Below are 27,034 nucleotides of genomic sequence, written 5' to 3'. Positions count from 1 at the left end.
CTTTAAAATGGTGGTGCTTAGAGGCTTGCTCCAGTCAAAAAGTGTGTGTGTGTGTGTGTATGTGTGGTGGGGGATGAGGAAAGAGCCAGTAGACTGATGGTTGCATACATTTGCAGGTCCCGGTTTTGTATGAAGACTGAAGTTAGCCATGCTGCCCCAGCCGCAATGACCTCTTCAGAAAAGATTCTGGTGTTGGGCAGGCGGGGTCCCAAGTTTTAACAAGGCCACAGGGCTTGGACTAACACAGATCCAGCCCATAGGGAGCTCTAGAAGGCTGGCCAAACCCAAACTTAAATCAACTCTTACACTAAACAATTGTTAAATTGTACTTTCCCAGGCACTTAGTAACAGTGTTCAGCACACCGTAAGTGCTCAATAAGTACGATTGAATGAAAGATCTGCAGCAAAATGGCATAATGCCACCAGTGGAAGCAAATGCACATTTGGACAGAATCAACAAGTGTCCTCTCCAGATGTTCTCATACTCCTAGTCACATACGATTCTTCTTTCCCCTTGGTTGTAAATGATCGGAGGAGAGGGCTGGGGCTTAGCTTATCTGTGCGATGACCAAAAAGATTCCCCCAAAGATTCCCCGAAATGGCTTGGCTGTTGGCTTGCCCTTTAATCCAGAAATGATCGACTCGCTTTGACCTCCTGCACTGTAGGCGAACTGCTTTGGGTGGTCAAGTGCTATGCGAATGTCCAATGCTGACTCTTTCAATTTTGCAGAAAAGAACAGGTCAGTGTTCTCTATCAGAACATCAGCCTCTTTGAGCCAAGATTAATTCAACCTTATGAGCATGTTATCAGGAACTTCATCCGGGAGATCAAGCTTCAAAGCACGGAGATGGAGAACCTTGCTATTGCAGTTAAAAGGTATTTAAAGACATTTATGGAGTGGTTTTCGAAAACACAACACTTGATGTTTAGACTTTGTAGTCCATGGCTGTGTCTTTGTATAGTTAAGCCCTGGGCCTGGGAGCTTCAGCGAAATCAGGACTGTATTCTCTTCTTCTTTCTCCCTCTCTCTTACCCACTCTTTCTCCACCCCAGTCTTAAGAATAACTCCACCACTAAGGAGTTTGCCAAACACTACACCTTGTGTGTGTGTGTGTGTTAGGTGGGAGTGGGGAGAGGGGAAAGGGGTCATGCCAGGCATATGCAGGTTTTGGGGATGCATTGGGTGGCCGGGGTGAGAGGAGAGCTGATGTGGTGTGGTGACCACCTAGAACCGCCACAGTAGAAGGAGCAATGGACCAGCCAGGTATAGTCTGGGGAGCTGGCTTTCCCCTTCACCCAATCCGATCCAACTGTCCAAGTGCGTGGCCTGGTAGATAGATAGAACACAGGCTTGGGAGTCAGAAGGACCTGGATGCTAATCCTGGCTCTGCCACTAGTCTGCTGTGTGACCTTGGGCAAGTCACTTATTCTCTACACCTCAGTGACCTCATCTGTCAAATGGGGATTAAGACTGTGAGCCCCATGTGGAATGTGCACTGTGTCCAACCTGATTAGCTTGTATCTACCCCAGCACTTAGTATAGTGGCTGACACATAGCATTTAACAAATACCATAAAAAAGTGGGGTCAATCAATCAGTGGTATTTATTGAGCACTTACTGTGCAGAGCACTGTACTAAGAGTTTAGGAGAGTAAACTGTAACAGAGTTGGTAGATACAAGCTCATTATGAGCAGGGGATGTGTCTGTTCAATGTCATGTTTACTCTTTCAAAATTCTTAGTACAGTGCTTTTCACATAGTAAGTGTTCAATAAATTAATTCATTCAGTTGTATTTATTGAGCATTTACTGTGTGCAGAACACTGTGCTAAGTGCTTGGGAAAGTACAACACACAGAGTAAACCACAACAAAAAACAGTGACATTCTCTGCCCACAACAGGTTTACAGTCTCGAAGTGGGGGAGACAGACATCGATACAAATAAATACCATTGAACGAATTGTTCCATTGTACTCTCCCAAGCGCTTAGTACAGTGCTCTGCACATAGTAAGCCCTCAATAAACACGATTGACTGACTGACTGCCCACCACATGCTCACAGTCTAGAGGATCGCGGAAGAAAGCGGCTGCTTTTAGAAGGGCACACCTCAGCCACTCATATTTTTAACTCTTCCCTTCTAGCATTAGCTCCAAAGGGGATGGTAAGGAAACATACAAGAAGTGATAGGCAACATTCTGCCACACCACTGGATGTGGGACTTTGCAGAAGGGATCTCCAAAAGGCCCTGCAATTACTAGTGCTTCCGTGCCGTAATCTTGTAGCCTGGCCTGGCCCGATCCTAATAAGGTAGCCAGATATTTGGAGGCCTGAGTCCTGTCTTAAAATAAAAGCCAATGACTCTGCAGCAAGCCCAAGGGTTTTAAACAATACAGTCCTGGAGACCATGGCTCTACCTGTGTGGTGGACACATCGTCTATAAAGCTTAAGATCCCCCTCAGTTATGCTGAGCATCTGCAGGAACTCCTCACTCTAGGCTTCAAGGCTCTCCATCACCTTGCCCCTTCCTACCTCTCCTCCCTTCTCTCTTTCTACCGCCCACCCCGCACGCTCCGCTCCTCTGCCGCCCACCTCCTCACCGTCCCTCGGTCTCGCCTATCCCGCCGTCGACCCCCGGGTCACGTCCTCCCGCGGTCCCGGAACGCCCTCCCTCCTCACCTCCGCCAAACTGATTCTCTTTCCCTCTTCAAAACCTTACTTAAAAATCACCTCCTCCAAGAGGCGTTCCCAGACTGAGCTCCTCTTCCCCCTCTACTCCCTCTGCCATCCCCCCTTTACCTCTCTGCAGCTAAAGCCTCATTTTCCCCTTTTCCCTCTGCTCCTCCACCTCTCCCTTCCCATCCCCACAGCACTGTACTCGTCCGCTCAACTGTATATATTTTCGTTACCCTATTTATTTTGTTAATGAATTGTACATCACCTCAATTCTATTTAGTTGCCATTGTTTTTACGAGATGTTCTACCCCTTGACGCTGTTTATTGCCATTGTTCTTGTCTGTCCGTCTCCCCCGATTAGACTGTAAGCCCGTCAAACGGCAGGGACTGTCTCTATCTGTTGCCGACTTGTTCATCCCAAGCGCTTAGTACAGTGCTCTGCACATAGTAAGCGCTCAATAAATACTATTGAATGAAAAGGAAGTACACAACTCTTCTACCTCTTGCCTCCTGTTGGCTGCTGCAGTACCTTCTCATGCAGACAAATATAATGATAAAGGTAATGATTGCTGGATTTGTTCAGTCCTTACTATGTGCGAAGCACTGTACTAAACATTGGGGTAGATACAAGATCATCAGGTGGGACACAGTCCCTATCCCACAGAGGACTCATGGTCTAATAAGGAAAAAGGAAAGGCAATGAATCCCCATTTTACAGATGAGGAAGCTGAGGCGCAGAGAGTCAAGTGACTTGCCCAAGGTCACACAACAAGGAAGTGGTGAAGCTGGGATTAGAATCCATGTCCTCTGATTCCCAGGCCCTGCACTCTCCACTGAGCCAGCATATTAGGAATTAGAAATCCTCTCCTTTCCCAAGCCCCACTATTACTATTTCCAACTAACAGCAAGTCTGAATGATTCATTCCTCACTTTTACAAATAAAGTTTTCTCTGAGCTGGCTCCAGTCCAGCCTTTGAGCCAAATAGGGCCTGATTGGCCACTAGTTTCATGCCCAAGAAGGATGGCCACCGACGACAGTAAGAAATTCCGCAAGCCACCACTTTGCCGATCCTGTAATGTGACTTGTTATGTAAGTGTAGGTGACATAAGGACACAAGTGAAAATGTTCTTTGAGGAAGTTTGCAGAGCCTATCTAAAAGCCGAGTATATCCCTGGCTGGAGCCCTGATCCCCCTCCCTTGCTTCCCTTAGAGGATTCCAGAACATGCATGTTCAATGTACCGGGCATAAAGTCATACAGTGCCATATTGGTACTGGAGCTGGGTACAGATGAGCTGAAATCCAGACTGTCCAGTGTGAAAGCAGATGAATGGTCAGTGTAAAGCTGAGAGAGATGGTTTCTGCTACTTAGAAAAGGACTGGGGAGAGAATTTACCATGCTTGATTGCTTTTAATGTAGTTTTCCCAGTTAACTTTCTTTAGTTCCTTAAGTAATTGTCTCTTCTCTTTCATGCTTATAATTTTCATAGTTCTAGTCCCTCTCAGTTAACCTGGAAGCTTCCTTCCTATGTCATATCCCCTAGTTCTTTCAGTCCCTTCAAAAGTGGATTGTAGTTCTTGAGATTCTGGGCTATTTTTCTGCGGGGTAAGTGAATTTTCAGTTGGCTAATGAAAGCTTACAACCCAACCCATACCAGTTTTCTCTACTCAAAGTTTTCATATTTTGAGTTAGTTTTCTCATTAGCCTTATCAGGAATTTGATAAAAATCTACATTTTGCTGAAATGTAATTTTATTTCCTGTTTAATAAAAACTTGGGGAAGCAAGTGCCATTCTACCTGCCTAGCCTGGCTTTCTCCTCTTCCCCTCCTTCCTGCTTCTTCCTCTTCCCCACTCAATTGCAGGGCTAGTCCCATTGTTAAGGGTGAGAAAGCCAAACTGTTTTTGGAAAGGGAAGATTGGAACCTCTGGCTGAAGCCATTCCCTTCTTTTATACCTATAATTCTGTATTGCACATGAAAGAAGGTAGAGGTAAGATCGAGAAATGGCAACTTTTGCCCACAGTGCTTTTCTTAAGTGTTACCTTTTACTAACGTGTCTCATTAGCGTGCTTGGTCTTCTCAATTTCAGGGCACAAGACAAAGCAGCCATGCAGTTGAGTGAGCTGGAAGAGGAGATGGATCAAAGGATTCAAGCTGCAGAAAACAAGACTAAAAAAGAAGTGAGTTTCTCAAATTTGTGTCCTTACTGAATGTCGGTTCAGAAGATGACCTGACCCATCTCCTAAAAATGTGCATATCAGAACATCCTCTGATTAACCTCGTCTAACCACATTTAATTGCAAAGACAATTGAAAAAAATTCAAGAAAGTAAATTCAAAGATTGAAAACCACAAACTAAGATTTCCATCAGGAAATCTTCAAAGTAGATCATCAGCTCTCTATTCCGTGGCCTACCTTCCCATCCCATTGCAAAAAAAAAATGTGTATTTTGGGAGAAAAATGGAATTCAGTCAGTTCCCCAATAATACAGGAGGTTAAATATTCTTGAAGACATTCACTTCCCAGGATGCTCACCTAGATTGTCACTGCCCCAGTTCTTCCGGCATTATTGCCTTCTGTTGAGATAGTTGCATTTTGTTGAAAGAATGCTCCCTACTTCCCCAACAACGTTCTCTCTAAAGTATCCATTAGGGAAGATGAGACTAACTGGGTTTTTATGACTCTGCATTTTCTGATGATTCATCTATTTACTCTTTGACTACCTGGGAAATACCATCTCTAGGCAAATGATTCCCAAATCAATGTCTCCAGCCCTGATCTCTCTCTCTCTGCAGTCTTGCATTTCCAACTGCTTTCGGGACATCTCTACTTAGATGCTTCTCCACCCTGCCCTCTACCTCCACAACCCATTAAACCTAACGTGTCCAAAACAGAACTCCTTATCTTTCCACCCAAACTTTTTCCTCCCCCTGACTTTCCTGTCACCGTAGACAGCAGCACCATCCTTCCTGTCTCACAAGCCGTTGGTGTGTATCAACTCATCTCTCTTTTTCAATGCACATATTCAATGTCACCAAAGTCCTGTCAGTTCAACCTTCACAACGTCATTAAAATCCTCCCTTTCCTCTCCAAACTGCTACTGTGTTAATCCAAGCACTTATGCTATCATGCCTTCACTACTGCATCACCTTCCTTGCTCATCTCCCTGCCTCCTGTCTCTCCCCACTCCAGTCCACATTTCACTCTGCTGTCCGGATCATTTTTCTACAAAAAAAACATCAGTCCATGTTTTCCCCACTCCTCAAGAATCTCCAGTGGTTGCCAATCTGTCTCTGCATCAAACAGATACTCCTTACCATCAGTTTTAAAGAACTCAATCACCTTTCCCCCTCCTACTTCTCCTTGCTACTCTCCTGCTACAACCCAACCCTCACACTTTGATCCTGTAATGATGACCTACTGATTGTACCTTGTTCTCATCTGTCTCATTGCCGACCTCTTGCCCACGTCCTGCCTCTAGACTGGAATGTCCTCCCTCCTCATATCTAACAGACTATTACTCTCCTCATCCTTCAAAGTCTTATTGAAGGCACATCTTTTTTTTTATGGTACTTGTTAAGCACTTACTATGTGCCAAGCACTGTTCTAAGCAGTGGGGTAGATACAAGGTTGGACACAGTGCCTGTCCCACATGGGACTCACAGGCTCAGTCCCCATTTTACAGATGAGGTAACTGAGGCCCAGAGGAGTTAAGTGGCTTGCCCAAGGTCACACATCAGATAAGTGACAGAGACGAGATTAGAATGCATTACCTCTGACTCCCAAAGCCCGTGCTCTTGCCACTAGGCCATGCTGCTTCTCAAGAGGTCTTCCCTAACTAGGCCCTCATTTCTTCTTCTCCCACTCCATTTTGTGTCACCCTTGCATTTGGATTTGTTCCCTTTATTTACTTTTCCCTCATCCCCACAGCACTTATGTACATGTCCATAATTTATTTATATTAATGTCTGTTTCCCCCTCTACACTGTGTTTGTTGGGGCCAGAGACCATGTCTACCAATACTATTATATGGTACTCTCCCAAGCACTTAGTACAATACTCTGCACTCAGTAAGCACTCAATAAATACGATTACACAAACATTACTGCAGGAAGTTGTTGTACAGGCTGATAATGTCAGTAGGTTCAAGAAGGTGGGGATGAGGTTCAGTCATCCCCAAATATTAGGGCAGTTGTCATGGATGGATACCATCCACTGCTTCTTTCATGTGGTGGTTGAGCCACTGTCAGAGGCAAAATTCTGGACCGGATGGACCATTGGTCTGATCTAGGATTGGCAATTCTTACATCTTTATGGCAAAAGCAGTTTCTGCCCCTTCATCAACTAGGAGGAAACCAAGAAGGGTATCTTAGAATTACACACCATCACTATCATGAATACCCAGTATTATCACTCAGATCTCTTTTACAGATGGATTCTTGTCCCGTAAAAGAGTAACAGGGAGAAATTGATGATCTGATAGGATTGCAGTGATTTGAATTATGGGAGTGTAGCAAATTTTGGGGTGGTTTGTAGTGGTCTTGACTGTGGTAGGTCCATCGGATGTAGGATAATCGTGAATTGAAGTCGTCTCTTCTCCCTGTAGTGTTTGTTAATTTTGGGCATTTGTCAGAGGCCTGATGGGCATCGGTGCTGACTATAGTAATAATGGTATTTATTCATGGGAAGCAGCGTGACTCAGGGGAAAGAGCACGGGCTTGGGAGTTGGAGGTCATGGGTTCTAATCCCGGCTCTGCTTGCTAGCTGTATGACTTCTCTGTCCCTCTCTTACCTCATCTGTAAAATGGGGATTAAGACTGTGAGCCCCACGTGGGGCAACCTGATCACCTTGTATCCCCCCAGCGCTTAGAACAGTACTTTGCAAATAGTAAGAGCTATTACTTAGTAAGTGTAACAAATACCATCATTATTATTATTATTATTATTATTATTATTATTCGACACTTGCTAAATGCCAAGCACTGTACTAAGCATAGAGGTAGATATGACATAATCAGTTGAACACAGTTTTTGTTCCACAGGGGGCTTACAGTCTGGGGGAGGGAGAACAGAGATCTTATCTACATTTTACAGATGAGGAAACTGAGGCTTAAAGAAGTTATGTGACTTGCCCGAGGTCACACAGCGGGACTAGAACCCCAGTCTCCTGATTCCTGGTCCTGTGCTCCGTCTACTAGGCCTTGCCGATTGGAGCATAGGCTTGAGGCAGCCCTGTTAAGGATGAGGTTAGCAACAGAATTCCCCAGATATTAATTTACTACATTCCCGGTTTGATAAAATGTTCACTAGTCAGCCTAGGTGAGTGTCTTTTTTTTTTGTGTGTGTGTGTGTGTGTGTCCCCTCAACAAGAAACACCCCTAAAGCAATTGGAACCTATAGCAATATTTACTTAATGGGATTGTCCTAAAGTGTGTCATCCAAACTTTGGAAACAATTTCTGACGAAGTCCTGACTCATACGATGGAAGCTCTTTGTACTGTGGCCCCTGTCCTTAATGTCCCACATGAGGATCCCAGTCTAAGAAGGAGGGAGACCTGGTATTATATTCCCATTTTTTTTTTTAAAGAGGAGGAAACTGAGCCACAGAGAAGTTAAGGGACCTAGCCAAGGACAGACAGGAGGCAAGTGGCGGCCCTAGGATTAGAACCCAGGTCCCCTGACTCCCAGCGCTCTGCTCTTTCTGCTAGGTCATGGTGCTTCTCTGTGGTGAGGGGTGGAGGGGATGCCCCTCAGAGAGGTCAGTGGGGTCCCTTTTGGTCTTCTAGAAGTATCACCAGAAAATGCCTGGGCCATCAGCTTTCTGGTGTCTTTCCACATCCACTGGATCCTACTTCCCATGACTGCAGACATTATTCCCCCTCATGGCTCCAGACTCTGTTTTCCCAGGTGTTGGCAGTGGTAGAGCTGCATGCATTGTGCTGGGGAGAAACTTATTGACATTCATGTTCCCTGAGATAAAGGGCAACACACACACACACACCCCTCCCCCCCCCCCAATCTCCTCCTCCCCCCCATGAGGGCAGTTTCCACATAGACACACCCAGGGTCAGGGAGGTGTACACATCCACAAACAAGGGTTTCTGGAAGTGGCCAAACAGATATGCACACATATATACACATGGACACACAAAGTTAGGTAGATGTAGGCATAGACAAAGATATCGGGTGAGGAAGGTGACAGCAAGAACCACAAGGAGCTAAGAGTACGCACAGGGAAAGCAGTTAGGGTTTGGTATTTACTGAGCACTTACTGTATACAGAGTACTGTACCAAGTGCTTCGGAGATACAACAGAGTTAATAGACATGTTCCCTGCCACAACAAGCTTACAGTCTTAGAGGGAGGGAGGCAGACATTAATATGAATAAATTATGGGTATGTATTTAAATGCTGTGGGGAAGAGGGAGGGGCAGGTACCATGTGTCCAAAGGGTACAGATCCCAGTGCATAGACAACGCAAAAGAGAGAGGGAGTTGGGGGAAAGAGGGCATAATTGGGGAAGGCCCCCTGGAGGTTTGACCTTAATGAGGCTTTGAAGGTGAGGATTGTGGTGGTCTAGCATATATGGAGGAGGAGGAGGCAGTTCCAGGCCAGAGGGAGGATGTGGGAAAGGGGGTCAGTGGCATGATAAATGAGATCAGGGTATAGTGAGTAAACTGGTGCTAGAAGAGCAAAGTCTGGGGTTTGGGCTGTAGTAGGAGATAAGTGAGGTAAGGCAAGAGGGGCATGGTGATTGAGGGCTTTAGAGCCAATGGTAAGGAGTTTCTGTTTGATGTAGAGGTGGATGGGCAACCCCTGGAGGTTCTTGAGGAAAGTGGAGATATGGATTGAAAGCTTTTTTAGAAAAATGTTCTGGGCAAGTGTGAAGGATGGACTGGAGTGGGGAGAGGCAGGAGGCAGAGGCAGTAGTCAAGACAGAGCCCCCTGAGATGAGTTGGGTGGGGAGCTCATTAAATTATGAAGGCAAAGTGTAATCCCATGGATATCAGAGCTCCCTTTGCCTCTCTGGAGTTGGCATCCCTGGGGTAGAGCTTTATATGAACTAAGAAAGAAATACAGTGGGTCCAAGTGGATGTAGCCTCAACCATGAGTGAATGCTAATTACAGAAGAAACTAACCATAAAATTTACCTTTGCCATAAAATCCAAAACAATTATGGTGTATGTATTTGGTGTCTTGTCATTCATTGATTTTATGTGTATCTCTGCAATTATCAGCTTTTATCCGAGAGCACTGTTCTTCATTCTGGAATAGGCTGAATAGAAACTATGAACAGATTGTTTTCTCTGATTCAGGAGAGACAGTCTTATAAAGTTCTAGCCGAAACATTTGTGTTTTGTCACACGTCTCCCGTGGCAGAGTTTTGTTGTGGGAAAGATTCACATCATCATTACCATAATGGTTTGAAGGGGAAGGTTTTGTCTTCCAGCACAGTCCACTGGAAAAGGTGAGTGTTGAAGTCATTCATTCTTTAGCTCTCCTTTGTGGGAATCAATCAGTAGTATTTATTGAGCACTTACCTTGTGCAGAGCACTGTACTAAATGCTTGGGAACTTTCCAGTTAGTGTGTCATTTAGACTGTAAGCTCCTTGTGGGCAGGGAATGTGTCTTCCAACTCTATTGCAGTGTACTCTCCCAAGTGCTTAGTACAGTGCCCTGCCCACGGTAAGTACTCAGTAAATACCCTTGATTGATAGCTGCTGTCTGGGACGAATAAGTGGTGATTCCGTGGATCCTATCAGAGATCTGTGAAACCATCTTGATGATTCTTTGTATTTTGCGTTCTAGGAAAAGCGGAAAGCTGAAGAGGCACTCAATGATCTCAAGCGACAGTATGAGGCAGAAGTGGGAGATCTGCAGATGACCATCAAGAAACTCAAAAAGGTATGCATGACAGTGGAGGACAGAATTGGGCATCTGACTGCTGTCGGCATCCTGTGGGTGTTAGAAGTTGGAAGCCCCTCCCTTGAGGGCCCCTGAAGCCCACTGAAAGGGTCTCCTTATCCTCTAGACTCTCATCCATGGCTCTCCTCACTCATCGTTGGCCTAGTGGTTCAAGCACAGGCCTGGGACCTAGAGTAAGCTAGACTAAGTTTGTTGTGGGCAGGGAATGTGTCTGTTTACCTCTCCCAAGAGTTTAGTGCAGTGTTCTGCACCCAGTAAGGGCTCAATAAATATGATTGAATGAGTGAATAGAGGAGTTTTCAGGGCCTGGGCCACGACTAGTCATGATAATGTTTGACTTTGGGTTTGGAATATCAGTAGACTTTGCTGAGCTGGAAACCTCCTGTAGCCATTGGAAAAGACAGTGATTTCCTAGTACCTAGTACCTTCCTCTGACGGGCAGGTAAATACTGCTCTGCTAATTTGTATAGGGAAGTCTGTCAAATCACTAACGGATTCTAGATTTTGCACCTCTCAATCCTATGACCTTGACCTCAGTTGGGTTCATTGTGTTACCACTGGAGAGATGAGAAAATGTGACATACACTTTCATTCATTCAGTTGTATTTATTGAGCACTTACTGTGTGCAGAGCACTTACTAAGCACTTGGAAGAGTTCAAAATAACAATAAACAGACACAGTCCCTGTCCACCACAAGCTTGCCACACCCAGCATTAAAAGTGATATTACAAGTCTTAATACAATTTAAACTCTAGACTGTAAGTTCATTATGGGCAGGAAACTGATTCAGTAATTCTGCTGTATTGTACTCTGCCAAGCGCTTAATAGAGTGCTCTGTTCATAGTAAACACTCGGTGAATACCATTGCTTGATAACCAAGTGCTTGGAAAATGACTATCAGTCTTGAAAATAGTTTTCAAGACCCATCTTGAAATAAATTCTATTTGGATCCCAACATCTGCATTGGGCCCTCTCCCAATAAATCGTGTCATCCCTACCTCCTCCTGGCCATTCGTCCTTCCTCTTTATGTTCTCTTAGAGGAGAAGGCAAAAGAGAAAGAGTTCTGTGCAGCCAATAGGCTCCAAATTTGCTCAAAGCCAAAGCAAATGGAGAAGAGGCAGAATATATTTCATATTACACACATTACTTGATTCTTATTTGGCCTGACTTTTTTTTTTTTGAACAGTGGATTTTTGGCCTATGCTTATGTTCATGGCTTCATTATCAATAATAATAATAATGATGATGGTATTTGTTAAGTATTTACTATGTGCCAAGCACTGTTCTAAGCACTGAGGTAGATACAAGGTAATCAGGTTGTCCCACATGGGGCTCACAGTCTTAATCCCCATTTTACAGATGAGGTAACTGAAGCACAGAGAGTTTTTATGGAGAGGGGCTTTTCAGAACATGAAGATGGCACACATGAAGATGAACCAGCCTTATGGAGTTATGTTAAAAGTGAGAGATGAGTAAGATATATTTAGGAGAAAACTTGTATACTCAAGCCTTTCCCCCACCCCTGTTCTTCATAAATAGATAACTGGGCATACCAGGTAATCATTTAATTGAATGTATTTATTTAGCACTTAGTATGTGCAGGGCATTGTTCTAAGCACTTGGGAGAGTACACCACAACAATATGATGGACACAGTCCCTGCCTACCATGAGCTTACAGTCTAGAGGGAAAGACGGACAATAATATAAATAAATAAATTACAGATATGACCATAAGTGCAGTGGGGCTGGGATGAGGGGTAGTGAGTAAAGGGAACAAGTCAGGGTGATGTAGAAGGGAGAGGGAAAAAGAAGAAATGAGGACTTAATCAGGTCAGGCATCTTGGAGGAGATGTGTGTTCAATAAGGCTTTGAAAGGAGGTGGAGGAGAGTAATTGTCTTTTGGATATGACTTGTCCTTTCCAAGCACTTAGTACAGTGCTCTGCACACAATAAGCGCTCAATAAATATGAATGAATGAATGAAGAGAGAGGATCTTCCAGGCCAGAAGCAGGATGTAGGTGAAAGATCAGCCATGAGATATACGAGATCGAGGTACAGCGAGTAGGTTGGCATTAGAAGAGCGAAGTATGTGGGCTGGGGTGGAATAAGAGAGGAGCCAGGTGAGGTAGGAGGGGGCAAGGTGATTGAGTACTTTAAAGCCAATGATGAGGAGTTTCTGTTTGATGCAGAGGTGGAGTGACAACCACTGAAGGTTTTTGAGGAGTGAGGACCGAGCATTTTTGTAGAAAAATGATCCAGGCAGCAGAATGAAGTATGGGCTGGAGTGGGAAGAGGCAGGAGGCAGTGAGGTCAGCGAGGAGGCTGATACAGTAATTGAGGCTGGATAGGATAAATGCTTTAGTTTAATGTGGTAGCAGTTTGGATGGAAAGTAAAGGGCAGATTTTAGCGATGTTGTGAAGGTTGAACCAACAGAATTTAGTAGATTGAATATGTGGGTTGAAAGAGAGGAGTCAAGGATAATGCCAAGGTTATTAGCTTGTGAGACAGGAAGGATGTTGGTGCTGTCTTGTAGTGATGGAAAGTCAGGGGGAGGACAGGGTTTGGGTGGGAAGATACGGAGTTTGAGGTGATGGCAGGACATCCAAGTACATTCCAAGTGCTTAGTACAGTGCTCTGCACATAGTAAGCGCTCAATAAATACTATTGAATGAATGAATGAATGGAGATATCTTGAAGGTAGGAGGAAATGCGAGACTGCAGAGAGAGAGAGAGAGATCAGGGCTGGAGATGTAGATTTGGGAATCATCCTCATAGAGGTGGTAGTTGAAGTCATGGGAGCGAATGAGTTCTCCAAGGGGGTGGGTGTAGATGGAGAATAGAAGGGGACCCAGAACTGAACCTTGAAGTGCTCCCACAGCTAGGGAGTGGGAGGCAGAAGAGGAGCCCGCGAAAGAGACTGATGAGTGGCCAGCGAAATAGGAGGAGAACCAGGAGAGGACAGTGTTAACGAAGCTGAGATTGGATCATGTTTCCAGGAGAAGGGGATGGTTGACAGTGTCAAAGGCAACTGAGAAATCGTGGAGGATTAGGATGGAGTAGAAGCTGTTGGATTCAGCAAGAAGGGCAAGGGGAGTTGGGTTTAGGTTGCTGTTGATTAAATGATGTGGATGAAATTCATTTCGTGGTGTTTTGACTGATCACATAAAGGCATTTAAGATGTAATGTATGAAATTGCAATTTTTAACCTTCATAGTTTTATTTTCTATGGGATTTAACAATCCATACCTTCCACTGAACTGTCCCTCAGTGTTACATTACACTGTCCTCTGAATGGTCCCCTAAACTTCTCCGTGTTGTTACCTCATTTGTAAAATAGGGAGTAAATCCAACTCCTACTTAGCCTGTGAACTCCATGTGGGACAGGGACAATGTCTAACTTGATTAACTTGTATCTTTCCCAGCTCTTAGAACAGTACCTGGCACATAGTAAATGCTTAACAAGTGTCGTAATTATCATTAATCATTCCAGCATGGCCTAGGGACTATCTTGTATCTACTCCATTCATTCAATAATATTTATTGAGTGTTTACTATGTGCAAAGCACTGTACTAAGCGCTTGGAATGTACAATTTGGGAATAGAGACAATCCCTGCCCAATGACGGGCTCACAGTCTAAACAGGGGAGACAGACAGCAAAGCAAAACAGAACGAAACAAAAGCAAGACAACATTATCAAGATAAATAGAATCAAGGAGATATGCAGCTTATTAACAAAATAAATAGGGTAATATATATAAATGAGCACGGTGCTGAGGGTAGGGGAAGGGGGAAGAGCAGAGGTTGGGGGGGAGGGGAGGGGGAGCAGAGGGAAAGGGGAGCTCAGTCTGGGAAGGCCTCCTGGAGGAGGTGAGCCCTTCAGACAGTGTTTGGCACATAATGAGCCCTTAATAAATGCTATCAGTATTATGTGAGAGTTACTTGTTGAGTAAATAGACCCATCAGGAATGGGTTTGTAAGCACATTTTGTCTTTGCTTTTACAGCTGGAAGAACAATCCAAAAACATAAGCCAGAAAGAAGACATGGCTGCATTAAAAAAGAAAATTCATGACTTATCCATGGTAAGAATTGCCTCTTCATTTAAGGAAATAGATTTTTTGGTAAGCTCTTTAATAAATAGACCAGAAGTATAACCCCTATCTTGTAGAAATCAAAGCTCAAAAGGAAATCTATTTTGTGTCATTGAAAACACTCTGAAATGTCGGTGAGCAAAGATGATGTGTTTTACCTTTCTCTAACACTCAGGGTGATATTTATGAAGGTAGAAGAACTTCATCATGATATTAGAAGTTATTTTTAGTAATAATAGTACCTACTACAGTGCTCTGGCACAGACACTCAATCCTGTTGCTGCTAAAGTACTCATCTTTTGAGCAGACTTTTTAAAAATGACCTGCTCTCTAAAACGTATATTACGTCCTCTTCTCCCCCGGCTGTTCTTCTCTCTCTCCGTGCCCCCCTCTCCCCTCCGGCCCCCCCCCCCCCCTACGCCTCCTGACACCAAGAATTGGACATTCTGTTGTGTAAGAATGGTATCTGTAGCAACTGGAATCTTCTTACTTAAGGGGGCCTGGCATAGTTCATTTGCCTGGAGTCTTCGTTTCAAGTGAACCTAATGGTCCATCTTTAGCTACTTGACTTTGGATTTCAGATATCAGAGAGAAAGCAATTTCAGGGGTTTTGAGTTGGGATACTTTTCACTGTCAGGCTTTGTTTTTTGAGTTGGTTTTGTCTAAATAGTAGTTTTGCTTTTTGGAGGGGATTCTTTGCAGTCCAAGGGGTGGGGGAATGGAGGGAGGAGGAGGGAGGAAACCATTTATGAAACTAGAAACATATTTACTTATTTCCTGTAGGAGAACCAGAAAGTGAGAAAGGATCTTTTAGAGGCACAGACGAATATAGCCTTTCTTCAGAGTGAACTAGATGCCTTGAAAAGTGATTATGCTGATCAGAGCCTGAGTTCAGAAAGGTAAGAAGCAAACTTAGTACAATGCTTGACACATAGTAAACGCAAAAGATTATTATTACAATTATTATTGCTCTCCACATTTAAGCCCCTAGAAGAGCTGCACTTAGAGCCACACATTCTACCTAAGGGAATTTTGTAAGGAATAGTCCCTAGAGGCTGGAATGTGACACCATCAACTCTAATGCTAAAGTCTATTGGGGCATCTGTAGTGTTTTGCTCTGTTTTGCTTTGCTATCCGTCTCCCCCGTTTAGACTGTGAGCCCGTCATTGGGCAGGGATTTTGTCTCTCTGTTGCCGAATTGTACATTCCAAGCGCTTAGTACAGTGCTCTGCACATAGTAAGCGCTCAATAAATACTATTGAATGAATGAATGTTTTACACTTCATCTTGTGGAAACATTGTGGAAACTGGATGCATCCTTAAGACCTTTTGCTCAAGGCGTCACTCAAGATGTTCCTCCCATTTAGGCTGAAACTATGAGTTCCCTTCTTGATCATCATAGCTGGGAGACTAGATTTAGCTTCTCAAGAAGTTTCATTGGTGATCCCTGGTGAGCCTTATACAATATCAAAAGCAGGACAAGACGACCCACAAAGAGTCCTGGAACACATTGGGCTCATCGGCACCGAGGCATAGCTCAATGTAACTTGACTTCTCTAGGTGGGACAAAAGGGAATAAAGGATAAATTAGGGACTCTCCCCCACCACTGCCCTAACACTGAGGGTCCCTCAAGGTTCAGTTCTGGATCCCCTTCTATTCTCCATCTACACCCACTCCCTTGGAGAGCTCATTCACTCCCATGGCTTCAACTGCCACCTCTGTGTGGATGATTCCCAAATCTACATCTCCAGTCCTGATCTCTCTCCCTCTCTCAAGTGTCGCATCTCCTCCTGCCTTCAAGACATCAACACTTGGATGTCCTCCCATCACCTCAAACTTTAACATGTCCAAAACAGCGCTCCTTATCTTCCCACCCAAGCCCTGTCCTCCCCCTGACTTTCCCATCACTAGACAGTGCTGCCGTCTTCCCTGTCTCACAAGCCCATAACCTTGGTGTTATCCTTGGCTCCTCTCTCTCATTCAACCCACGAATTCAATCTGTCACTAAATTCTGCCGTATCACTAAAATACGTCCTTTCCTCTCAATCCAAACTGCTACCACGTTAATATAATCACTCCTCTTATCCTGCCTGGATTACTGCATCAGTCTCCTTGCTGTCCTCCCAGCCTCCTGTCTCTCCCCACTCCATTCCATACGTCACTCTGCTGCCCGTATCATTTTTCTACAGAAACGTTCAGGACATGTCACCCTGCTCCTCAGAAAACTCCAGTGGTTGCCCATCCACCTCCATATCAAACATAAACTCCTCACCATTGGCTTTAAAGTACTCCATCACTTTGCCTCCTCCTACCTCACCTCACTTCTCTCCTTCTACCACCCACCCCTCACATTTCATTCCTCTAGTGCCACCTACCTTCTCACTGTGCCTCCATCTTGCTGGTCTCACCGCTGACCCCTAGCCCACGTCCTGCCTCAGGCTTGGAATGTGCTCCCTCCTCAAATCCGACGGACAATTACTCTCCCCCTCTTCAAAGCCTTATTGAGGCACATCTCCTCCAAGAGGCCTTCCCAGACTAAGCCCCACTTTTCCCCATCTCCCACTCCCTTCTGCATTACCGTGACTTGCTGCTTGCTTGCCTCAAGCCGAGAGAGTGGAACAGATATTTCGGAGGCCCAGTAGAGCACACTTTCAACAACTCGGGTGGCGCGGCAGGCAGAGCAGCCCCTCGTGAGGAAATTAGAAATGTAGAGGCTGGGAGTCCCAGAAACAGCTTGGAAAACAGAAGCGGGCCCTGCAGGTGGCAATGGCAGCAATGCAGCAGGGACTATTTTTATTATGTTTAAGCGCGCCATGTGGAGGGGACTGTTGATTGCACACTGGTCGTGATAACCACAGCCTTGGGCATGGAGAGGATCTCCTATCAGTGGAGTCATCTTTGAAAAATGAAGGACAGTTAAATCTGTCATATATGATGGCACTTAAACCTCTATGTGCGTGTACGTACCCCCCCCCCCCCCCCCCCCGCGCGCCTTCAACCTTGGAGAAAGGTTCTACTGCAGCCACTTCTGACTCAGGATCAGGAACCAGGACCAAATGAGAAAATTCCCCAAAATAACAAGGCGGTAGAGGATCTGGTTGCTAGAGAGAATTGGACTTCTACCCAGATTTATATGGGAGACGAGGACACCTGGAATCAGTCAGTAGTATCGAATACCTACTACGAGCAGAACATTGTAACATCGATTAGAGTGTAAGCCCGTCAAAGGGCAGGGACTGTCTCTGTTACCGATTTGTCCATTCCAAGTGCTTAGTACAGTGCTCTGTACATAGTAAGTGCTCAATAAATACTATTGAATTGTACTGAGCACTTGGGAAGTATAAATAAAATGGTAGACACGATCCCTGCACTCATGAAGCTAGCAGTCTAGCGAGGAAGACAGACACTGAAATAAATGAGACATAGGAGGAGATAAAAGTATAAATAGAGGTGTACATAGATACTCCATAGCATGGGAGCACCGTAATATTTTACGTTGACCTTTTTAGGGTAATGTGTGCACTGCCTCTGACTTAGGTAAGCCACTTAGTGGTGCCCTGTCTCAGTTTCCTATGCTGCAAGATGGAGTTATCAATCACTGGATTCCATCTAATACACTGCTACAGCCCTTTGAACTCCTCAGATAAAGGTGCTGTACGAACCTGAACTTCAGTTTAGGTCATTTGTAAAGGGAAAGAGGGTTAACAACATCTAGCCTAACGGACTTTTCCAAATTTGCATCCTGGTCCCAATTCTCATAGCACGAGCCAGGGCGTTTCATCTGTCCTTTATCACACTCTTCCCTGATGCGTAATGTAGTGTTTGGCACACATTAGTCACTCAAATAGTACTGAATACATAAACTCAGCAGTTGATTCTTCAGTCTTATTTACTGAGTGCTTACTGTGTGCAAAGCACTGTACTAAGTGCTTGGGAGCATACACTATAACAACAAACACATTCCTGCCCACGACAAGCTCACAGTCTAGAAGGGGAGACAGGCATTAATATAAATTAATCAAATAAGCAAATTACAGATATATACATAGGTGTTGTGGGGATGGGAGGGAGGATGAATGAAGGAGCAACTAAGAGTGGCACAGAAGGGAATGGGAGAAGAGGAGAGGAGGGCTTGGTCAGGGAAGGCTTCTTGGAGGAGATATACCTTCAGTAAGTTTTGAAGTGAGGGAGAGCAATTATCTGTCCATCCATCCAGCCCAGTATTTTGTCTGAGTGGTGGTAAGGGCAGGGAATGTAGCTGTTTATTGTTGTATTGTACTCTCCCAAGCACTTAGTAGTGTTCTGCACACAGTAAGCTCTCAATAAATTACGATTGAATGAATGAATGGTAATGAGTCGTTTAGAGCAACAGTGAGAGGAGAGTGACCTCCTGGACACCCCATGGAAAACTGAGGGAATGAACTGAGGTCTGGAACTGAAATGAGTGCTCTAAATTGCCGTGTAAATGATATACCTGATAAATTTACAGGGATCTGGAAATAATACGGGAATACAACGAAGACAGAGATAGTCTGGAAAGGCAAATCGAAATGCTTCAGTAAGTTCCTAAGCACAGTTTTCCTTGTGTTTAGTTTTCATTGTTCTTATTGACAAAATATGGTTTGTGCAGCTACCTAAACTTTAATATGTATCCTATGGGTTGGGATTGGCTCTTCATATGTTGTTCTCTTTGCCCGGGACCATCACTTCTCTTCGAGAAAGACCTGAATTTTAATATGGAAATTGAGTATGATTCTGCCAAGATCATTTCATGGACACATGATACTTTAGCTATTTCTTTGTTGTGGCCTGGTAGAAGGAGAGGGATTTCCTGCAGTAGCTAGTACGGATTATAATTTTGATATTTAAGTACTTCTTATGTACCAGGCACTATTCTAAGCACTGGGGTAGATACAAGTTAATCAGGTTGGACCTGGTCCCTATCTCACGTGGGGCTCACAGTCTAAAGTAGGAAGGAGAACAGATTTGGAATCCCTATTGTACAGCTGAAGAAACTGAGGCACAGAGAAGTGAAGTGACTTGCCCGATGTCACCCAGCAGGCAAGTGACAGAGCCAGGTCCCCTGACTTGCAGGCCCATGCTTTTTTGATTAGGCTATGCTGAATTCAGAGGTGTCTGGGGAATTGTTTCAAGATAATCCCCATTTCCCCACACCTCATCTCTCCCCTCCAGGACTACTCTCTTCAGCCCAATGGATGGATGCCTCCATGTCTTTCTCTGACCTTAATAAGGGCCTCAGATTGCTTCCATTCTGCCCACTCCCCCATCCACCCTTAAGCTAGCCAGGCCTCTTGACCAGGGTTCATCCAAATACCAGGGAGAACTTGTGAAGATGAAATACCAGTTTTGAGGGATTCTTTCTTGTTGTGATAGCTGCCGTAACCGTAATAAGCAATTCACACTTTTCCTAGCTTTGAAAAATCAACTAAAACCTGTAATTCTCTTCTCCTCCTCCACATCTTTGAACTCCAGAACAGCTAACAGAAAACTTCATGACAGCAATGATGGTCTAAGAACTGCCCTGGAAAACAGTTTCAGCAAGCAAAACCGAAGCCTGGTATGCAATATAGTTTCGTTTCTTATTCATATACAGTCTGCTGTTGGTCTATGGGATTTACCTGACTAGAAGTATAAGTGCATGTATCAAGAGGAAGAGAACTCCTAACATTTTTTTTTTGAGCGGATTTCCAAACACACCTGGATGTTAACAGGTCCTTAATAATAATAATAATAATTTTGACATTTGTTAAGAAGCAGCATGGCATAGTGGATAGAGCACAGGCCTTGGAGTCAGAGGTTCTTGGGTTCTAGTCCTGGCTCTGACACTATGCTGTGTGGCCTTGGGTAAGTCACTTAACTTTTCTCTACCTGTTACCTCATCTGTAAAGTGAGGATTAGGACTGTGAGCTCCATGCAGGACAGGGACTGTGTCCAATCCGATTTGCTTGTATCCACTCCAACACTTAGTAGAGTGCCTGGAACATAGTAAGCCCTTAACACATTCTGTAATTATTATGATTATTAATATTACTATGTGTCAGGCACTGTTCTAAGTGTTGGGGTGGATACAAACAAATTGGGTTGGACACAGTCCTTGTCCCACATGGAGCTCACTGTCTTCATTCCCATTTTACGGATGAGGTAACTGAAGCACGGAGAAGTGAAGTGATTTGCCCAAGGTCATACAGAGAAGAGGTGGCAGAGTCCGGTTTAGAACCAGATCTTTCTAACTCCCAGGCCCGTGCTCTATCCACTAGGCCATGGTTTAGAGTACTCAGAGTTTCCTTTGAAGTTGTGGAATCTCACTGAATTATGCTTTTTCAATCAACAGTAGACCAACTGTGACAGGTAATTACAGGCTTGTATGTTTATATTCCAGCGTGCGAGCAGTGTATCTCCGGTGAGCGTGATTGCAAGAAACAGTCCCAAACTGCACGGTGGCCAATCCCCTCAAACTCTACAGTCTGACAGGTAGGTTCCCATGGTCTTTATGCTTCAATCCTTTGTATTTATTGAGCACTCATTGTGTGCAGAGTGTTTAGTGTATTGCAGGGCACTGCACTGAGCACTCGGGAGAGTACAGTAGAGGAGATAACCATGCTGTCTGCTCTCAAGGAGCTTCCAGACTACCGTGTGCAGAGCACTGTTCTAAGCACTTAGGGTGCATTAAAGTAGGTAGACACGATCCCTCCCCTCAAGGAGCTTCTGATGTAGTGGTTCTTGAATCGTAGTCCACTTGTATTCGAGAAGCAAACTACTTCACCTAAGAAATAGAAAGCTGGAATAATAATGGAGTTAAGGAATGAGCTGTCTTCTGTCTCTCCCCCCAAAAGTTCCAGAAGGAAGGAGAATTTAGTAAGGTGGATCAGTTTGTAATAGGGCTCTTGTCCCATGAAGCAGAAAGTTTTGTGAGTTCTTTTTGTTCTTTGAAACATTCATGAGGCTCTCATTTGCAGAACACGAGAGAGCAACATGAGAACATCAACCCCTACAATTTACTGAGCACCTACTGTGTGCACGGCACTACTGTAGGTGTAACATTCGGCATGCTCACAGTTTCCATATTCAACTCTGCAAGGGATTTTGGCAAGGCTGAGAATTATCCCATCTGTCTTGGCTATGGCTTCAGGACCGGTGGATTCATGTCTCTCCCTTTGCTGAGTTCTCCTGCTTAGGTGCCGTGAGCAGGCTTCCCTCTGCCTTTCCAAAGCAGGCTTTTCTGTCTGGCGATGGAGTAGTTGGAATTTGGGTTTTTCTCTGGGATTACCAGCCAGCCTAATTGAGGGAGCCAGCTTGCGGAGACCTAAAAATATCCCCATCTGTCTTGGCTTTGGCTGGTCCTATCCATACCATTCTTTAGTGGCTCTTTCCCCTGCTAGGTTGTAAATTCTTTGAGGGGAGGTGTCACGTCCAGTACCTCTAGTCTACTCTCCCAGGTGCCTAGTATAGTTCCCTGCACACAGTAGCCGCTCAAGAGATAAGATTGAGCGATTGAGGTGGGTTTTTCTTCAGCAGTGTTCCAGGCGGGATGTTGATGATTACCACTTAAATGTATTTTTCTTTGTGGGTCATCAGGAGGTAGGAAATGAAGGGATCGGATTATGTTCGGACCGATGTTTGAAGCATGAGGAAAGGAGAAGAGATGGCCGGTGTGTCATTTCAATGGGAGAAATAAAGAAGTGGAAAGATTTATGCCATTTCCCGGCACTGGCAGATGCCCCATTAATTTGCCCAAGTAACTGAACAGCTCCTTCGGCTCCGTGCAAGTGTAATGGTTTAGACTGGAGGGCTAGCGACCCGGTAATACTGTGATTACAGTTTTGTTTGTCTTTAATCTCACTGCTGTTTGGTGCTAACTACCTGAACTAGAATCCCGGGTATTTTTCCTAGTGGGAACCCCTCATGATCACATTACCGCGGCAGAAGAAAATGCCTGTAAAGAATCAGTGCCTGAATGGTGACTGTGAAATTCAGATGAAAGCAAGGTGGCCCTAGGCTACAATGTCTTGTAATCTCATCAGCCAACTTTAGCACTTAGGAATGTATTTATACCCATAGTAATTGTGGTATTTGTTAAGCATTGTGTGTCAAGCATTCTTGTAAGTGCTGGGGGAAGGTACTAGATAATCAGGTCTTCCTCAGCCCCCTTATATTTATGTTTATACATTAATTTATTTTGACTAATTTCTCCATAAATATTTTATGTTTAGCTCCCTGCATTAGAGGGGAAGCCCCTCGTGGGCAGGGAATGTGTCACTTCCTTATTCTGTACTTCCCACGACCCTGGTATAGTGCATTGCACCAACTAGTCATTCAGTAGATAGTACTATAATGTTAACAGTAGTAGGGAGGTTTCAGATACTCCCGAAAAGGAGTGGGTGGCATGCCATCTAGTTACATGCTATCTCCAAGTGTATCGCCGGTCTGAATCATTGTCATCTTCTGCATTTATTTGACATATTTTGAGTTACACCCTCCAGTAGATTCGAGAATTCACAAGAGCTTTATAGGATAAGTCCCTGTCTTGGAGGAGCATGAGATCAAATGGCAGAGTGGCAAACAAACATTCAGTTAGATCAAACGGAGCAGTATAATGGACATTTACCTTACCTACCTGCTGAAGAAACTGTAAAGCACAAATGAGTTCTTAATGTGATAATGGTTGTTTTTAAGACACTGTGATGATTATCACAGGCACAAATACTGGTGATGATGATTCCCTGATAATTCTTGTTTATTTGGAGGCAAACAACTGGAAGTTTTTGGAAGAAATTCTTGGCAATAGAAAGGGTACATCGAGAATGTGTACCACCCGACTTAAATAGTAGGCTTGATGTATGTTTGAATGGTTTGTGGAAGTGTTGAAAATTGAAAATGGTGGGATGTATGCAGGGTGGGGAGGGGTTGGATGGGAGTGAGCTGAGGGGGGCTGGATTGTGGGGATGGGGTGGGAGGGATGGACTGTGGGGATGGAGAGGAGGGGGGCATGCTGAATGTGGGGAGGGCCGGGGTGGGGCAACCAGAGGGAGGGGACTGAAAGGACACTGGGGGCGGAGGGGTGCAGGGTGTTTCCAAAAGAAAGTCTGGAGCTGAAGCGGCTGATCTGGAGCACCAGCGACCAACCCAGGCTTCTCTAGTGGGTGGGGGCTTATCAGCTCCCAGCCCAGGGGATCCCCAGAGGGAATGGATGAGCTCTAATGTTTACTCGTTGATGTGCAGTCTTGTTTGTCCTTTCTCCTCAGTGCATTCCCAGGTTCAGGTCAGTGTCCTGCCTCTTTGGCACGGTCTCGGGATCATCTCCATCAATGGTATTTATTGAGCACTTACTGTGTGCAAAGCACTGGACTAAGCGCTTGGGAAAGTTTGATACAACAGAGTCAGCAGATACGTTCCCTGCCCCCAACGAGTTTAGGATCCCAGTTGGTGGAGGGGGTGTGGGGTGGTTGGCCCCTCGAAAGTGGAGGGCATCTCTTTGGAGGCAAATTAGTGATGAGCTGAAAACGTGGGATGCTAACCCCTTGGTTTCACTTTACTGTATCCTGTCAGGAATATTAATTATTGGGAAATAGTGTTTAGAGATTAAATCAGAATTGCAAATCACATTCTTTTTGGTGGTGATTTTATTTACAATTATTGGCCTCATAATTAGCATTGGCCTTACCCCACCTTCTAAATTTGCCTCTGGAGTCACTCCCCCATTCCTCTACCAGGCACAGATTCTAGGACAAACCGAACAGAAAGGGAAAGAAAGGAGAGGCAGATTATGGTTCTCATCAAGGCCAACCTTAATTTCACTTGAGTCTTGGGCACATGGGCTGGTACTTATTTTCATGGTTAGACTGAAGATTTAGTTGAGATGCCATTTTTTATATGAACATGGCTTTTTAAAAACTTGACTTTACATTCATTTGGGTGTCTGTGGAGCAATAGGTTGCTGTGGGACACAGTGTTGAAATCTGATAATTATGATTATGGTATTTATTTAGCCCTTACTATGAACAAGCACTGTGCTAAACTCTGGGGTAGACACAAGACAGTCAGGTTGGACTGTGTCCCTGGCCCACCTGGGCTCAGAGTCAAATCGAAGGGAATAGGATTTAATCCCCATTTTACAGATGAGAAAACTGAGGCCCAGTGAAGTGACTTGCCCAAGGTCACACAGCAGACACGTGATGGAGCAGGGATTAGAACCCAGGTCCCCGACTCCCAGATCCCTGTTCTTTCTGCTAGGCCAGACTGATTATAATTATAATAATAATGTTGGTATTTATGAAGTGCTTACTATGTGCCAGGCACTGTTCTAAGCGCTGGAGTAGATACAAGATAATCGGGTTGGACACGGTCCCTGTCCCACATAGGGCTCACAGTCATAATCCCCATTTTACAGATGAGGGAACTGAGGCTCAGATAAATTAAGTGGCTTGCCCAAGGTCATAAAGCAGGCAGCAGACTCCTTCACAGGCTGGGCAGAGCAGTCATTATCCTGGAATTTGGGTGATTCTCAGAACCCTCCTCTAAAGTGTTTTGTGTCTTCCCCCTGAACCCCTTTTCTCTTCAGGTTGTCACGGTCATCTTATATGGATGAGGATTGTGATTCTTTGGCTCTGTGTGATCCCATGCAACGGATTAACTGTGAGGTGGATAGTCTGCCTGAAAGCTGCTTTGACAGTGGCCTATCTACTTTCAGAGATTCCAACGAATATGACTCTGAGATTGAATGCAAGCCCCCAAAGATTTTCCAGCCACCCCAGAGTGCTCAACAGAGTGTGACCGGAGATGCGTCTGATACAGATGTAAGTGCCAGCACTTGCTGATTTTATGAGAGAAAGAGAGAGAGATGGCATTGCTTGGAGAAGCAGCGTGGCATAGTGGGTAGAGCACGGGCCTGGGACTCAGACGTTCATGGGTTCTAATCCTGGCTTTGCCACTTGTCTGCTGTGTGACCTTGGGCAAGTCACTTCACTTCTCTGGGTCTCAGTTACCTCATCTGTAAACTGGGAATTGAGACTGTGAGCCCCATGTGGGACTGTGTCCAACCCGATTTACTTGTTTCCACCCTAGCACTTAGAATAGTGCCTCACATGTAGTAAGCTCTTAACAAATACCATAATTATTATTATTATTAGAAATCTGTTTTCAATCATGTTTATTGAGCGCTTAATATGTACAGAGCGTTGTACTAAGCACCTGGGAGAGAACAATTCAACAGAGTCGGTAGACATGTTTCCTGCCCACGGCGAACTTATGGTCTAGTTTTCCTGCTTGAAACTGGTCTTGGACAGGAGTTCAGAGTATATTGGGATCGGAAGTGTTAAACATAATGAATAGACATGAAAAATGTCTCTTAAGAAAGAATAAGGTGGAAAAACCAACACTTCATTGTTGAGAAACCCTCTTCGTCTATATTGAGGATTATTGATGTAAATATCACAGCGGTGAGCTGTTAGGCAGCAACTAACTTGATCCTGTCCAAATGATGGGGAGGGTCTGGAATGGATCAGTGAAATCCCTGAATAATCCAAAACTTTATTTTCACCAGTGGTTTTCCTCCCCTCCCTAATAAAGCTGTTGGGTTTGAATTTTTTTTTTTAATTGTATATGTTAGAAACTTCCTATGTATTAAGCATTGTATTAAGCACTAGGATAGATATAAGTTATCAGGTCAGACACAGTTCCTGTCTCTCATGGGGCTTACAGTCTAAGGAAAAGGGAGAACAGAACCCGTTTTACAGTTGAGGAAACTGAGGCACAGAGAAGTAAAGTGACTTGCCCAAGGTCACACAGCAGGCAAGTGGTGGAGTTGAGTTCAGAGCCCACATCTTCCGACTCTCGGGCCTGTGCTTTTTCCACTGGGCCATGCTCCCCCAATTTCCATTTCCAAGCATTTCTATTTCTTGCTCATCTCTTTTGGTGGAATGGTTGAGAAATTGGTGGTCAGAGGAATAGTCAAACTGCAGATAGCCTCAGGGAAAAGGGGATCTTGAAAAATCAATGGTTCCCTGTATTAGAGGCCCAGAAAGATCCATTTCTACCAATGAACACTGATGTGAAAGCATTAAGAAGACAAGAACATACCCAGTGCTATTTCTAGGTCAAACTGTGGTCCATCCAGCCCAGGGTTTTGTCCCCATGGCAAAAGGATGTTCCTAGGAACCGGGTGATAGTGCTGTCCTGGACATCCATCCTCATGGCTTGGGATGACCCATCCAACTTGCCTATTTCCTGTGGTAACCTATCCTGACTGGCTTATCATGAGTTTGCCCAAATCCTTTTGAAATTTGCTTATATTTTCAAGTAAATGTGGAAGCAAAAGTGCTAT

General features: G+C 44.6%; 1 protein-coding gene across 3 annotated transcripts in view; it reads left to right on the top strand.

The window, feature by feature from the left end:
- Positions 1-27,034, top strand: part of RASEF (RAS and EF-hand domain containing) — a 70,454-nt gene that overhangs the window by 19,976 nt on the left and 23,444 nt on the right. For 2 of the 3 annotated variants that reach the window (XM_029056250.2, XM_029056252.2), the window contains exons 2-10: positions 731-877; positions 4,764-4,854; positions 10,483-10,578; positions 14,607-14,684; positions 15,477-15,592; positions 19,184-19,252; positions 20,188-20,272; positions 21,095-21,186; positions 25,274-25,508. In XM_029056250.2, coding sequence (XP_028912083.1) covers positions 731-877; positions 4,764-4,854; positions 10,483-10,578; positions 14,607-14,684; positions 15,477-15,592; positions 19,184-19,252; positions 20,188-20,272; positions 21,095-21,186; positions 25,274-25,508 — 1,009 coding nt within the window. The remainder of the gene's footprint in view (positions 1-730; positions 878-4,763; positions 4,855-10,482; positions 10,579-14,606; positions 14,685-15,476; positions 15,593-19,183; positions 19,253-20,187; positions 20,273-21,094; positions 21,187-25,273; positions 25,509-27,034) is intronic. The other variant, XM_029056253.2, reaches the window with a different exon arrangement.

Source organism: Ornithorhynchus anatinus, chromosome X5, assembly GCF_004115215.2.
Source record: "Ornithorhynchus anatinus isolate Pmale09 chromosome X5, mOrnAna1.pri.v4, whole genome shotgun sequence".
In the NCBI taxonomy this organism is placed as follows: Eukaryota; Metazoa; Chordata; class Mammalia; order Monotremata; family Ornithorhynchidae; genus Ornithorhynchus; species Ornithorhynchus anatinus.
This window is presented reverse-complemented; position numbering and strand designations above follow the sequence as displayed.